The sequence below is a fragment of the Arachis duranensis genome, chromosome 9, assembly GCF_000817695.3.
Source record: "Arachis duranensis cultivar V14167 chromosome 9, aradu.V14167.gnm2.J7QH, whole genome shotgun sequence".
NCBI lineage: Eukaryota > Viridiplantae > Streptophyta > Magnoliopsida > Fabales > Fabaceae > Arachis > Arachis duranensis.
In genome coordinates, this window is record NC_029780.3 from 101,432,623 (window position 1) to 101,448,226 (window position 15,604).

Below are 15,604 nucleotides of genomic sequence, written 5' to 3' on the forward strand. Positions count from 1 at the left end.
ACAGTGATCAATATTAGGAAAAAAGCCATAGATGTCTTAGAGTTTCTTTATACATCTGTATGTTGTGTTTCATGATCCTGTGGGGATTCCCTTGCAAGTTGGGTTAGCACTTTGCAGTTGAAAGCTTGGTAGGGGTCCAAGTCAAGGTTAGATTTGGGGATAGAATCTGGATTTGTCCCAGATAGGATTGGGTAGATCCTAGGGAAGAATTGGTGTATGTAATCTGATGATTATAGTAAAAAATTCTATCACTGTTGTGATGGAGACTGGATGTAGGCTGCATTGTACTTAGCAGCTTAACTAGGATACTTCTGGGTGTGATTCTCTTTTTCTCTTCTACTCCTATTATGTTTCTGTTGCGTTGGAGACAAAAATAAAAAATATCTCCTAACCCGTTACGAGACAAAAAAAAATGTCTCTTGACTTGTTATGAGATAATAGAAGAAATATCTCCTAAAGTTTCTTTGAAAAAGCAGCAATTAATATTCAGTAAAAAAGGGGGCTAAGATTCAACTCCCCCTTCTCTTAGCCACTGATTACCATCAATTGGTATCAGAGCTTGGTCTCAAAGAGATCAAGCTTTGTAGCTTGGAAAAAAGATATTGATGGCGGTTAACAATGGCTCAAATCTAGTGGCCTATACTTTGACAGAAAGGCAGTTAAGCAACAGAGCTCCATTCTTCAATTGAAAGAACTATAGTTACTGGAAAGAAAGAATGAATATATTTGTTCAATTTGTAGATTACATACTTTCGAAGATAATCCTGGAAGGTCTACAATTTCCAACAACTACAGGAGCTGATGGTGTGGCTACTCTCAAAGGTGAAGCTGATTGGAATGATGATGACAGAAAGAAAGTAGAGCTCAACGCCAAAGTGGTCAACTTGCTCAACTGTTCAGTCAACTTTGAGGAATATCGATGGGTATCAAGATGCACAACAGTAAAGGAAATCTGGGACAAACTTCAAGTTACTCATGAAGGCACAACCCAAGTCAAAGGATCCAGAATAGACATGCTGAACAGAGACTACAAAATGTTCTCAATGAAAGAAGGAGAAATAATTGATGAAATATTTGAAAGATTCAACGTTATCATTACTGGCTTAGATGTTATGGGAATTAGACATCCTGAATCTGTGCTTGTGAGGGGAATATTGAGATGTCTCACTAAAGAGTGAAAAATTAAGGCTATAATAATAGTTGAGACTAGTAGTATTGATGAAATGACATATGATGATCTGAGAGGAAACTTACTTGTTTTTGAAAATACTTATTTAAAAAAAGATACAAAAATGAAAGGAGTTCCTCTCAAATCAGTCACTGAGTCTCTGGATGATGAATCCAGTGATAATTTATCAGACAATGACTTTCTTTTGTTTGCTAAGAAATTAAAAAAAATGATGAAGTTGAAGAAACGAAACAAAGGAGTCAGTTCAAGGAAACCAAAGAGGGACCTAAGTAAGGTGATCTACTACAATTGTAAGGAAACTGGACATTTCAAGTCTGATTGTCCAAAACTGAAGAAGGAGGACAAACCAAAAAAAGAGAAGAGGAAAGGACTCATGGCTTCATGAGAAGACTTGGAAAATGACAGTGATGAACACGAAGAATCAGAAACTAAATCTCAAACGTGACTCATGGCAGATCACATAGAGCAGGTAGTATTTCTTGATCCTTCCACTGAAGACCTTCATCTTATGATTGATCATCTTTCTGAAAAGATTAAATATTTTTTAAATTAAAATCAAGATCTTGAGTCTCAAATAGAAATACTAAAAGCTGAAAATGGTTTTCTTAAAGATAAATTAAGAAAAGTCGAAACTGCTGTTGATCTTGTTGAAGAAAACAAGCAGTTAAAAGCTGAACTTAAGAGCTGTGAATATCATCATTTTGTGACTGCAAATCTAAACTATTTTGAGGAAAATGAGTGGTTGCATAAAGAGGTAAAAAGACTTAAAGAAGATTTAGCCAGCTTTGTTTAAAGTTCTGAAAATTTAAATCAACTATTGGCTAGTCAGAAACCTCTTTATGATAAAGCTGGTTTGGGTTTTCTCAAATCTAAAAAATTTATTGAAAAATATTATTTTACCAACATGGCATCCTCTTCGGATGACATAAGATTTCAAAACCCAACAAGCTTTAGAAAAATAGCAACTTAAAAATTTTATAGATTATGCAATCGGAATAGGCACTTCCCTATTCAGTGCTTCATAAGTGAAAGAATGATTGGAGATAAAGTTTACAAGATTATTTGTGATTATAATGGCTTGGGACAAAAAAGATGCTTTGACATCAAAGGATCCAAAAATATTTGGATACCTAAGGTCACTTAAACTTGTTTTGTAGGTTTGTCTAGCATCAAAGAGAAAAGACAACATGTGGTATATGGATAGTGGGTGCTCTAGGCATATGACCGGAAAGTCAACATTCTTCATCAAGCTTGATGAGTATGATGGAGGCTTTGTTACTTTCGGTGACAATGAAAAAGAAAAAATAATGGCCATAGATAAAGTGGGTAAGAATTTCTCTTCTTTCATTAATGATGTTTTGCTTGTTGACAGATTAAAACACAACCTACTAAGCATTAGCCAATTGTGTGATATTGGTTATTTGGTTATTTTTTAAAAATTGGATTGCTTGGTTAGTTGTGAAAAATTCGGTGAAATTTTGTTTGAGGCAAAAAGATGTAATAATGTGTATGGATTAACTCTAGAGGATTTAAAAGATAAAAAAGTAACATGTTTTACTTCTCTTGAATCTGAAAAATGGCTTTGGCATAAGAAATTGGGTCATGCAAGCATGTACTAAATTTCTAAGCTTGTTAAGAAAAACTTGGTTAGAGGAATTCCTAATATTAAATTTGATAAGGATATTACTTGTAATGCTTGTTAACTACGCAAACAAGTAAGATCTTCTTTTAAACCAAAAGATGGAATTTCCACTAAACGGTCATTGGAAATGTTGCATATTAATCTTTTTGGTCCAATTAGAACTCAAAGTTTGGGTGCTAACACTATGGTTTGGTGGTGGTGGATGATCACTCTAGATTTGGTTGGGTTCTTTTCTTAGCTCACAAGAATGATGCATTTCATGCTTTTTCCTCTCTTTGTAAAAAGATCCAAAATGAAAAAGATTTGAAAAAGTGATCATGAAAAGGAGTTTGAAAAATTTTGTGATGATTTTGGTATTGCTCATAATTTCTCATGTCTTAGGACTCCTTAACAAAATGGGGTTGTTGAAAGAAGGAATAGAAGCCTTCAAGAAATGACTAGGACAACGCTTTATGAAAATGATGTTCCAAAGTTTCTGTGGGTTGAAGCTGTAAACACAACTTGTTATATTTTAAATAGAACCATCATTAAAAAAGGTTTAAAGAAAACTTCATATGAGCTTTGGAAAGGAACCCCACCTAATCTTAAGTATTTCCATATTTTTGGATGCAAATGTTTTGTGCTTAATAATAAAGAAAATCTTAGAAAGTTTGATCCAAAATCTTAGGAAGGAATATTTGTTGGATACTCCACCACTAGCAAAGCATTTAGGGTTTATCTCAAAGAATATAAAACAATTGAGGAATACATACATGTGTCTTTTGTGATTCTAACTCTATTCTAAGTACTGTGTTAGATGATAATGCAGGTAGTGAAACTGATGTGAACCAACAAGCCAGTCAAGAAAATCCAAAGTCTGTCCCAGTTGTTGAATTTGTCTGTCCAGAAACCCCTCTTCAGAATGAAGGAGACATTTCTGTTTTGTCTCCTGAACAAGCCATAGAATCCAGAACAGAGTTGTCTACTAAAACTTGTGAAGGCAGAACCTTTCCTCAAAGGCCATGAGAATGGAAATTTTTGAAGGATTACCCTCGTGAATTCATCATTAGTGATCCTTCACAAGGCATAACCACTAGATCCTCAAGCAAGAAGCAAATAAAACCAAGCAATGTTGCCTTCTTGTCCCAATTAGAACCTCTCAATATGAAGCAAGCTCTTGAAGACCCCTCATGGGTTAAATCCATGGAGGAAGAGCTAGCGCAATTTAAAAAAATGAGGTTTGGACTCTTGTACCAAATCCAAATGGTAAAAAGGTAATTGGTACAAAATGGATTTTCAAAAATAAATTGGGTGAGGATGGTAGTGTTGTTCGTAACAAGGTTAAACTAGTGGCCCAAGGTATAGATTTTGTAACTAAGTTCTTCTCCTTCAATGAGTTTCATTCTATTTTCTTTTTCTTAGTGTTGTCTGTCTAGGTCTCATAGTAAAAGGCAAATATAGTGAGGTTTATAAGAAAAAGGCAGTGAGAGGAAAAAGGCAGTGATCAATATTAGAGAAAATCCATAGATGTCTCAGAGTTTCTTTGTACATATGTATGTTGTGTTTCATGATCCTGTAGGGATTCTCTTGGAAGTTGGGTTAACACTTTGCAGTTGAAAGTTTGGTAGGAGTCCAAGTCAAGTTCAGATTTGGGGATAGAATCTGGATTTGTCCCAGATAGAATTGGGTAGATCCTAGGAAAGAATTGGTGTATGTAATCTGATAATTATAGTAAAATTCCATCACTATTGTGATGGAGACTGAATGTAGGCTGCATTGCACTTGACAGCTGAACCAAGATACTTCTGAGTGTGATTCTCTCTTTCTCTCCTACTCCTATTCTGTTTCTGTTGCGTTGGAGACAAAAATGAAAAATATCTCTTAACCTGTTAGGAGACAAAAAGAAAACGTCTCTTGACTTGTTATGAGACAAAAGCAGAAATATCTCCTAAAGTTTTTTGAAAAAGCAGCAACTAATATTCAGTAAAAAAGGGGGCTAAGATTCAACCCACTTCTCTTGACCACTGATTACCATCAGAAACCATATGTAGTGATGTCTTAGTATACATTATGTTCTTAAAAAAAAGAGAAATAATGAAAAGGGGACAAAATTACCCCTATGAGAAATTCAATAAAAATCAATGCAAATGTGATTGAATTGAATTTAATACATGAGCGTGTGTGTGTATATGTAAAAGTGAGATTTTGGGTAGCTAAGATTGATTTTAGAATTGTGTAGATTGTGTATATGTTAGGTGAGAACTTAGATTAACCAAAGATTCAAATTTTAGCTCACTTAGCCATTTAGCCATACATATATCCTTACCTTTACCCTTAGCCCCATTACAACCTTGAAAAGACCTCATGATATTTGCAATTTTGCATATGTACATTAAATATTTGTTGATTGGTTAGATGAAAAACAAACTTTAGAAAGCATGATTAGAAGAGAAGTGAGTGGATTAATCCTAAACATTTGAGCGACTAGAGTTCATATACACATCCGGTGAAGGTTCAATTGCTCAATTCCATATTTCCATCTTTGATTGTTGCTTATCTTGCAAGTTTGTAAATTCTTTTGAATAACTTAATTCAATTATGAATTTGATTTTGTTATGATTATTTTAGCCCTTGATTATGCATTTATGCTTTCTTGAAAATTTGATTTACTTTGACTACATATATACTTATAGGTAAATAGATAGTAATTAGAATAGTTATATTTATGTAGATAATTTGCATTTAGATCGTTTGCATTGAATAAAATTGATAACCCCTTTCTTGTCTTTCTTGAGTTTATCATGAAGACATGCTAATGTTTAAGTATGGGGAGATTGATAAACCACAATTTTATAGTTTATCTTGTATTGAATTTGGTGAATTTTATCAACTTTTCTCATATTTATTCATTGAAATAGCATGGTTTTGTGAATTCTTCCTAATTGTGCTTAATGATTGAAAACATGCTTTTTAGGCTTTTAATTATCTAAATTTAATCCACTTGAATCAACTCGATGTATTGATGTGTTTGTTAGTGATTTCAGACTTAGGAGGCAAGGATTGGATTAAAGAAGTGAAGAAAAAGCATGCAAGGTGGAGAATTCATAAAAAACAAGGATTTTGTGAACACAAGTGACAAAGAAATAAAAGGATAAACAAGACAAGAATTGAAATTGAATAGAAAAGATAAATTGTAATTGAAATAAAAATAAAAAGGATAGGTTGAAATTGAATACAAAGATAATCACTCTACTTTCTACCCAATTTCTCGATGCAACAAGAAAGGGACTCCTCAATCCCATAGTTTGGGAATTGAATCGAAGGGACTTCTCAACCTTCTACTCAATTCCCCAATACAACAAGAGAGGGACTCCTCAACCTTAATTGTCCACATCATGGTTTCATTACAAAACCAAAAAGGGGTTTTAAACCTCTAAATCATTCTATACTATGACTACAATAACTAAGGAGGTATTTATAACCTCTTATTAGGTTAAAACAAAGAAAACCCTAAAGCCCATAAACATAAGGCCCAATCTAGTAATTAAATAAACAAAATCAAAATACATAAAATTAAATTAAAATATTCTAAAAATGTAAACTAATAATATCTTCTAAATAACACTTGAACTCTTCATATCACGAACATTTGAAGCACGTATCATTCTCCTCCTCTTCAAAAAAGATTCGTCCTCGAATCTTGTAGGTAAAATAGTATATGAAAAGGACGATAATTATAAAAAAGATAATTTTTTTCTTTTCTTTCTTGTATATTTTTTTCTTTTTTTTTTGCACTGTATGCTTTTTTTATTTTTTTAAACAATAAAATCAACAATAATGAAACGCAAACGAAAAACAAGAACACAAGAACTTAAAAAAAGACACAGGAGACACTGGACTTTTTTTATGATAAAAGAAGAACAAATATAGATTAATAAGAATTAATCTAATACCTGAACTCTGGTACCAAATAATAAAGAAATAAAAGGATAAACAAGACAAGAATTGAAATTGAATAGAAAAGATAAATTGTAATTGAAATAAAAAAAGAATAGGTTGAAATTGAATACAAAGAGAATCACTCTACTTTTTACCAAATTTCTCGACGCAACAAGAAAGGGACTCCTCAACCTAACTTGTCAACGCCATAGTTTGGGAATTGAACCGAAAGGACTCCTCAACCTTCTACTCAATTCCCCGATGCAACAAGAGAGGGACTCCTCAACCTCAATTGTCCACATCATGGTTTTATTATGAAACCAAAAAGGGGTTTTAAACCTCTAAATCATTCTATACTACAACTACAATAACTAAGGAGGTATTTATAACCTCTTATTAGGTTAAAACAAAGAAAACCCTAAAACCCATAAACATAAGGCCCAATCTAGTAATTAAATAAACAAAATCAAAATACATCAAATTAAATTAAAATATTCTAAAAATGTAAACTAATAATATCTTCTAAATAACACTTGAACTCTTAGATTTTGGTTTAATTCTTGCTTTGATTTAGTTCTCCTTGCAATTTATTGTTCTTACATCTTTGTTCTTTTAGTTTTACTTACTATTTCTATTATTTTGTTGCCTTATGTTCATGACTCTTGTTGATTTGAATTTTCGTTAATGCAATTTATGTTTTATGTTTCTTATTGTTTAATTGAGTTGTTATTGTTGTTTTTTGTATTTGGTAGTTTTAGATTTTATATTTCTTGCTATTTTACCATGTTTTTCTTTTATGTCTTCCAAGTGTTTAATAAAATGCTTGGTTGGATTTTAGAGTAGATTTTCATACTCTTGGCTTGTGATTGAGGACTTAGGTCCCTTGATATCATTGATGTCCAGTTTCATTGGTGATTTAGGGTTATTAGTTGGTTCTAGGACAAATTATGTCCACATGAGTTAACCCTCCGATGTTAGAGAAAAACTAAGTGGAATTAATCCTTTGTAATCACCATGTTATGGTCAATGGTCCAAGATAGGAAACATTGACTCTTAATCCTTGCCATGAGTGATTTTTAGCATTTATAATTTCTTAGTTGTTAGTTTTATTTTCTTATCTATCAACCTCAAAACTCCAAAAGTAACCCCATAACCAATAATATGCACACTTCCTTGCAATTTGTTTGAGAAACAACCCGAGGTTTAAATACTCTCGGTTTTTATTGGTTTATTTAAGTGATAAACAAATTAAACTTTGATTGAGGGTTGTTTGTCGGTTTAGATCTATACTTCGACGAGATTATTTTTGTGAAAATTCTATACCAACGATAATCCTCATATCAAAAGGGATGAAGAAAATAATAGTGAAAACTACAAAGTTGAGAGAGAATGTTAGTAGAGATGCCAAGGCTAAGACTCAAGGTAAAAGGACAAGGGATAAGAAAGAAAGATGTGTTGTTGGTGGTAGAAGTGGGCATGATGTGAGTAAGAAGAGTGATGCTGGGCCAAGTGCTGTTGGGCCTGGTAGGGATGAACCAAGATCAAATGACAATGATGGGCCCAATGAAGATAATGAAAATGCTCCTAAAAAGCCTGCCACATTTGATGAGGAGATTGGAGTGGAGCCAAGGGATGACTCAGACATAGATTTTGAGTATGAGTTAGAGGCCTTCTTGACTCCTCCGGACTCAAGTGATGAAGGGAGGGATGGATTTGATTGGCATCAGTATGATCCGAATGCAAGATTTGGGGAAGTTCAATTTCAACTGAAGATGAAGTTTGAGACTTTGGAACAGTTCAAAAAGGCCCTTAAGAACTACACCATAGCTGAAGGCAGAAGAATATTTTATATAAAGAATGATAAGAGGAGGGTGAGAGTAGCATGTGTTCATGGAAGATTCATGGCTAGAAAGAAGATAAAAAAAAGAAGGCTAAAGCAAGACTGAGAGCTAAGAGAGAAGCTAAGACAAAGGAAGATGCATCAAATGTATCTGAAACTAACAATGCTTTTGAGGGTATTGGCAATAACAAATATTTTTATTCCAGTCTTAATGTAAGCAGTTGAAATCTGTATAAAACATGGTCATAACAATTATATTTATTCTAGGCTCAGCTTCCAGTTAGACGTCCAAAGGAGACAGTAATCAGGGCCAAGAATTCGGGAAGTGTTAATGCTTAGACGATGGTAGCTGCAACCAGTGACCCAGCATCTAGGTTGTTCAAATTGATTCCAACATCAGGGTTGAACCAGTCTTTCAAGAAATGATGGTTCTAAGAATTAGTGTGAAAGTTGTTGTCTTAGTTATGACACAATGTTTTGTTATGTTGGAGAAAGTAGACCTTATATTTAGAATGATTTCGTTTAGTTTATGTTGAAGGAAATAAACCTTCTTTTGACTTGATTTGGTTTATGTTGCTATTGAATCCAAATACTTGTGTGGTTAACATGTTTGGGTTTTCAGGTTTATGGTACCATTTTAATAAATGGATGAAACAGACCAATGTCAATGTGTTTTTAAAGTTTACGTTGAAGGAAATATACCTTCTTTTGAATTGATTTGGTTTATGTTGCTTCTGAACTTGGCTGCTTTTGTGGTTAAAATATTTTGGTTCTCAGTTATATTACCATTTTGATTAATGGATGAAACAAACCCAAAATAAATGTATTCCATTTATACTATTTCACCACAATTGACTTCATGCATATCCATCTAAATATAATGACACATTTCAATCTAATAATTTGATATTTAACATAGAATAAACTTTGCCTAAACAGCCACGACATAGATACAAAACCCGAACACAACTAACAATACACCAATTATTACACCCCTAAACAAAGTAAAAACAGTATGCTGCTTCACAAATTGCCTATCTTCATTCGTCTTCAACAGCATCCAGCTACTTCACTCTCTCCTCCAAGCCATGCTTCAAACTTACAAAACATTCTTCACCCGCACAAGTGTCGACAGAAGCCAATCTACGCCTCTCGACTACACCAACATACCCAAATATCTCATCAAACCATGCAAAAGAATCACAATAACCTTGCTTTTCCTATACCGAGAATAATGAAAATGACAATCAACCCACCAGTCATATGGAAATTCTCAAAACTATACCATATTGAAATGACTCTGGAGTACCTTAAAGTGAAGACAACCAAAGAAAAACCTATTCAGTTCTCTGGTGTTCGAGACCTGCATATTACAGCATATGTTCTGCACTTGCATTTGGGATGTTCTCCTTTTCTCAGTTGGCCCCTCGCGAATCCAGTCATGGTATTGTCAACCGTCAACTCATCACTAATACTTCTTCCACTTCGTCTCTGACTTGCGACAGACGACGTGCATCCACTAGCCATCATCAACAGTACTTCTCTCACCACACGAAACTGCAAGGGTTGAAAATGACAACCTAATTTAAAATTGTCCCCCACATTAAAACGGTGCCATTTCGTTGCTCTGCCTAAGTGGGGACGAATTTGTCCTCTCCGAAACGACGTCGTTTTGCCCCTGGTTCCAATACGACATTGTTTTGTCTAGCATGGATGGGGACCAAAATGTCTTGGAGGTGACACGTCGCAGTTAACCTGACACATCATCCCGTTACCCTCCACGTAGAACGTCACCGTTAGTCCTAACTGGGTCAAAATGACTTGGGGACGTATCTGGTGTATATCTAAGAACCTCAGGGTCAAAATCTTAGTTAATTTTTGTGGGAGACAAATCTATCCAATCGTAAATTTCTTGGGGACCTATTTGGGATATTACTCTAAAACTTATTTATCGTTTATACCATTTAAAATTTTTTTTTATTAATATTGTAAAATTTTAAATACCATTTTTATTGTTTATCCTTAACCAAAGTTATATGCAAGGACAATTGTGGGTCACTGTTTAATCTAAAAATTATTTTTTGTTGTAATTAAAATACAGGATACGCCTTAGAGGACATGTAACCTATAGAAGTAATAAATCTACGATAAAAATTAGTATACAAGCATTTTTTTAAACCAAATTTTCAATTAAGTTATTTTTTCTTTTTTTCTTTTTCGTTATCGTCAACGTTTTCTTTGTTTGTGTACTTTTTTTTTGTCACAGCTGCCACCATTGTTTTGTTGTTGTCTAATTTCTTCTCATCTTTTTTTCTTCCTTCCTTATTCTTCTTTATTATCTTCATCATCATCGTCCTAGTCATTTTCGTCTTTTTTTTTCTATATATGTTTAAAAATAGTTAAGTGCGATTTTGATCCCTATGATTTTGGCCAAAAATCAAAATCGTTTCTAACATTTTTTTAAGATCAAAATCTTCGATAACATTAAATTTTGTTTTTGAATTATCCTTTTCTAATTTTTGAATAAAAATACTCTCATCATCTCTAATCTATTATCTTATCCCAAAATACTTTTCTGCACTACCATTAAAAAAATGTACATTTTTGCATTTTAAATTCGAACATTTCGTCGTTTCAAAGCTAGAATCGTAGTTGTAGTTGTTATCGTTGCTCTCTTTTCATCCCAATGTGTATATACACATGGAAGTGTGTTATAGATTCCAAATTTTAAAGCCGACTCTAATCCTTATAATTACAAATGCTTCATAGTCTATTATCTTTTTACAAATGCTAGTTACTCACAATCTTCTAATGGTATCGAACTCGCAGAAAGTAAAAAGAATGTTTCAAGATTTGATACTCACAATAAAGCTAAGCTAATACATCTCGAAATAAATAGTTTAAGATAAGACTTCACCACAAACTTCTCCTTTCTCGTTTTTAGAGAGGAGCAGATGGTTTGACATTTTATAAAACAAACCCGAAACTCCTAATCCAATCCACAGAGGCTTCGTCTTTGCCAAGTTTTATCACTAACTCCCAATTGGTTATTTTTTTGTGGCGGAGAAGTTTGGCACATCCTTACATGCATGGAATTCAAGTGATCTATTTTAAAAGCATGATTCTTTTGAAGGAAGATGGTACTGTAGAAAGATATTTTTGAAAAAGCGAAAAATTAGAGAAAATATGTCTATTTTTATTCAAAAATTAAAAAAAGAATAATTTTAAAATAAAGTTTAATGTCAGGGACAATTTTAAATGAAAATTTTGTATGCAAGATTTTGATTTTCGACCAAAACAATAAAAAACAAAATTTTACTTAACCTTTTAAAAAATTAGAACACAGAAAATTTGATTTACATCATATAAATTTAGGTGTATAGTACAAAAAATTTAGTATATAGCACAAAAATTTTTTAAGAACCATATGCTCAAAATATTGATACGCAATTAACAAAATATGCATAATATGAAAATTTTGTGCACAACACATAAATTTTAGTGCACAAAACAAAAATTTTAGTATCCAATCACATTGTCAAAATATTGACACTCAACCAACAAAATAGTATTACTGTCAAAATGGACTAAACTCATCCCATCAGCCTATTTATCTATTTAAATAGATGAACTTTGCCTCTAAAATTAAGTATGTTTAAATTTCAGGTTAAACATACCAAAATTTTGATAAAACACAAAAATTTTAATGCATAGCACAAAAATTTATGTGTAGCACAAAAATTTTAAAATCACATAATTAGAACATTAACTCATCTAATTAATAAAATATATTCACACCAAAATTTATATACTATATAAAAAAATTTGTATTTATATCAATAAATTTGTGTTTTGTGCAAAAATTTTTATAAAAATTTTTGTGCTCTCCATATAACATTCATGCTGTAGTGTGAAAAAAAATAAAATAACGTATCCCTATATTTTTTTATTCGTTAAACTTGTGCCAACTTTATTAAATTAATAACAATAAAAATACTTGTCAATATAGTATTATCGTTTTATATTATTTTCTAAATATTGTTTATCGCCGATAATAAAAGAGTGAATCAATTGACTCAAACAAGAGCAATTAATTAATGCTATCAGTATTGTAAATTTTTTAAGGTGCTACTATATAACAAATACTATTCAATTATTGTTCTGTTTATAATTATTGGAATTAAAGTAAAATAAATATATGCACTTAAATTTAATATTTCATCTATTTAAAATTATAAACATTTAAATTTATTAGATACTTCTTTCATTTATCTTTCTCAAAATTTTTAATTAATTTTTTTTACTAATACTCAAAATTCTCATCACATTCAACTCACTTTCAAAACAAAATAAAGAAAAAATAGCAGAAAATAAAGAGACTTGGAAACTGGCGGTCGAATCAGGAGCAATATCATACAGCGATGAAAAATACATCATGGCAATCTTTCAGGAGCAAAACGAGGCCATAGCTCTGAAATGAAGACAGTCAAAACAAAGGAAAAAAATCAGAAGAAGTCGTCCAAAATGCCGTAAACAGGTGTGTGATAAAATTTATATAATTTTAAACTCTTAGAATGTCAGGTGGTTAAGAGGTGTTGCAAAACTGAACATGATAAAAAGGTTCAAAAATAAGTTTAGATTAGATATGTTGGAGTTGATAGAAACAAAACAAAAAGTGGTGAACAAATATGATGTAGCTAGAATTTGAGGTAATGATAGAGCTTGTTGGGAGTGTGTTAATTCTGTTGGAGCTTTCGGAGGTCTACTATTAATTTGGGATGAATTAGCATTTAAATTGATGAATTGCTATAAAGGAGATAGGTGGTTATGTGTAGAAGGAGTGATGACCAAAGATAATTTTACTGTGCAATTTGTCTGGTGTATGGCTCGCATGCGAGAGATGAAAAACTCTTACTGTGGGAGGAATTAAGCTATATTACAAGATTGTGTCAAACCCCATTTTGCTACATCAGAGATTTCAACGAGATTGTGCGTGTAGAGGAAAGAAAATAGGCGACCAACTTGTCAGCTTCTGCTGAAGATTTCAAAGCATGGCTAAATGATATGGAGTTATTGGACTTGGCAATCAAAGATCGCAAGTATACATGGTTTCGAGGCCAGTCCTGCAGTCATATTGATAGAAGCCTGGTTAGCTTGGAATGACTAGATGCATACCCAGATACTCACCTAAGAGGAAGCCCGAGGGGCCTATCAGATCATTGTCCTCTGATAGTGGAAAATAGAAGAATAGCTCAGGACCAAGACCGTTCTGCAGTTTAGACGCATGGTTCACGCATGAAGGCTTTCTAAAGATGATGAAGGAAGAATAGAGGGGATTGGGAGATGTGCAGTTCCTGGATAAACTGAAGGCGCTGACAAAACCACTGGGTAGATGGCACAAGAAGCACTTTGGGAATATACGTGACAAGATCCAAAGGTTTGAGGACGAGATCAAAAAAGTGGATGACATGGTTAGTAACGAAGTATATGATGGTACAGTAGAAGCAAGAAGAAAGGTACTGGTAAGATGTTGTGAGGTATGGTATGAGAGGCAAGATATACACTGGAAGCAAATGTCTAGGTCTAAGCATGCCAAGGAGATGGATAGGAATTCCAGATACTTTCATAATATTGCATCAGTAAGGAGAAGGAATAACCGGATCGAATCTTTAATGATTAATGGAAGGTTGGTAAGGAATCATGCACGAATTAAGGTTGCTATTAGAGATTTCTACAGGAACCTATACCACCAGGACGAGTCGCTAAATATTAGTTTTCGAGATGGTTTAGTTAATCGCTTGGAGATGGAGGAAGCTCAAGCACTAGAGGTGTTACCGACGGAGGAGGAAATAAAGGAGGCAGTATGGGAATGTGAATCATCTAAGGCTCCGGGTAGTGATGGATACAATATGAATTTTATAAAAAGATGTTGGGAGGAGATTGGAGTTGAATTCACTAAAGCTGTGATGAGCTTCTTCGAGACGGAGCGATTACCAGCAGACTCCAATATAACTTGGGTAGCGTTGGCTCCAAAGTATGTGGGCGCGAAGGAGATAAAGGACCTGAGACCGATCAGTATGGTAGGCTGCATCTACAAGGTCATATCAAAAGTGTTGACAAGAAGAATGAGGAGTGCATGCCAGGGTTAGTTGGAGAATCACAGAGTGCATTTGTCAAGGGCAGGCTAATACATGATGGAGCGTTAATTGCATGTGAAACTGTACAGTGGCTAAAACTAAAGAAGATGGCATCAGCTATCATCAAATTGGACTTCCAGAAAGCCAACGATAGAGTCAAATAGAATTTTGTTGATATTGTGTTGGAAAAGATGGGGTTCGGAAGAAGATTGAGGGCATGGATTACAGAGTGCATTAGATCAGCTTCTATATCTCTAATGGTTAATGGAGCTCCATCAAAACCGTTCAAGATGGAAAGAGGGCTTCGACAAGGCGACCCGTTATCACCTTTTCTATTCGTTCTCGTTGTAGATGTGCTGAACAGGATGATCGGGGAGGTGGTAAGAAATAGGAGAATATCTCATCTCTTAGTTGGCAGGGACAATATGGAGTTATCCCACCTTCAGTTTGCTGATGACACTATACTGTTCTGCTCACCAGAGGAGGAGATAGTGAGAAATTACAAGAGACTCCTGAGGTGTTTTGAAGTCATATCGGGTTTGAGTATCAACTTTGACAAGTCTAGGTTGATACCGGTAAATTGTAGTCAGGAGTGGATTGGTCAAATGTGCAAATTATTAGGATGTCAGGCGGCGAATCTACCAGTGAAGTATCTGGACATTAATCTAGGAGCAAACCCGAGGATAGTAAAAACTTGGAAGCCAGTAATAGATAAGGTGGAGGAGAAACTGAGTTTGTGAAAAGCAAAGGTGCTCAGTAAAGCGGAAAAGTTAGTTCTCATCAAATTCGTGATTAATAGTCAGCCTACGTACTATTTGAGCTTGTATAAAATGTCAGTAACGATGGCCAAAAAATTAATCTCATTGCAAAGAAGATTC

General features: G+C 33.6%; 1 protein-coding gene across 1 annotated transcript; it reads left to right on the forward strand.

Moving 5' to 3' along the window:
- The first annotated feature begins 716 nt into the window (after nt 1-716).
- LOC107466422 (uncharacterized) lies at nt 717-1,178 on the forward strand. The gene has a single exon (XM_016085397.1). The coding sequence runs from the start codon at nt 717-719 to the stop codon at nt 1,176-1,178; it is 462 nt and encodes a 153-aa protein (XP_015940883.1).
- Nucleotides 1,179-15,604: the final 14,426 nt, after the last annotated feature.

Coding starts and splice junctions, on each gene's coding strand:
- LOC107466422 (XM_016085397.1), top strand. CDS start 717: ATGAATATATTTGTTCAATTTGTAGATTACATACTTTCGAAGATAATC.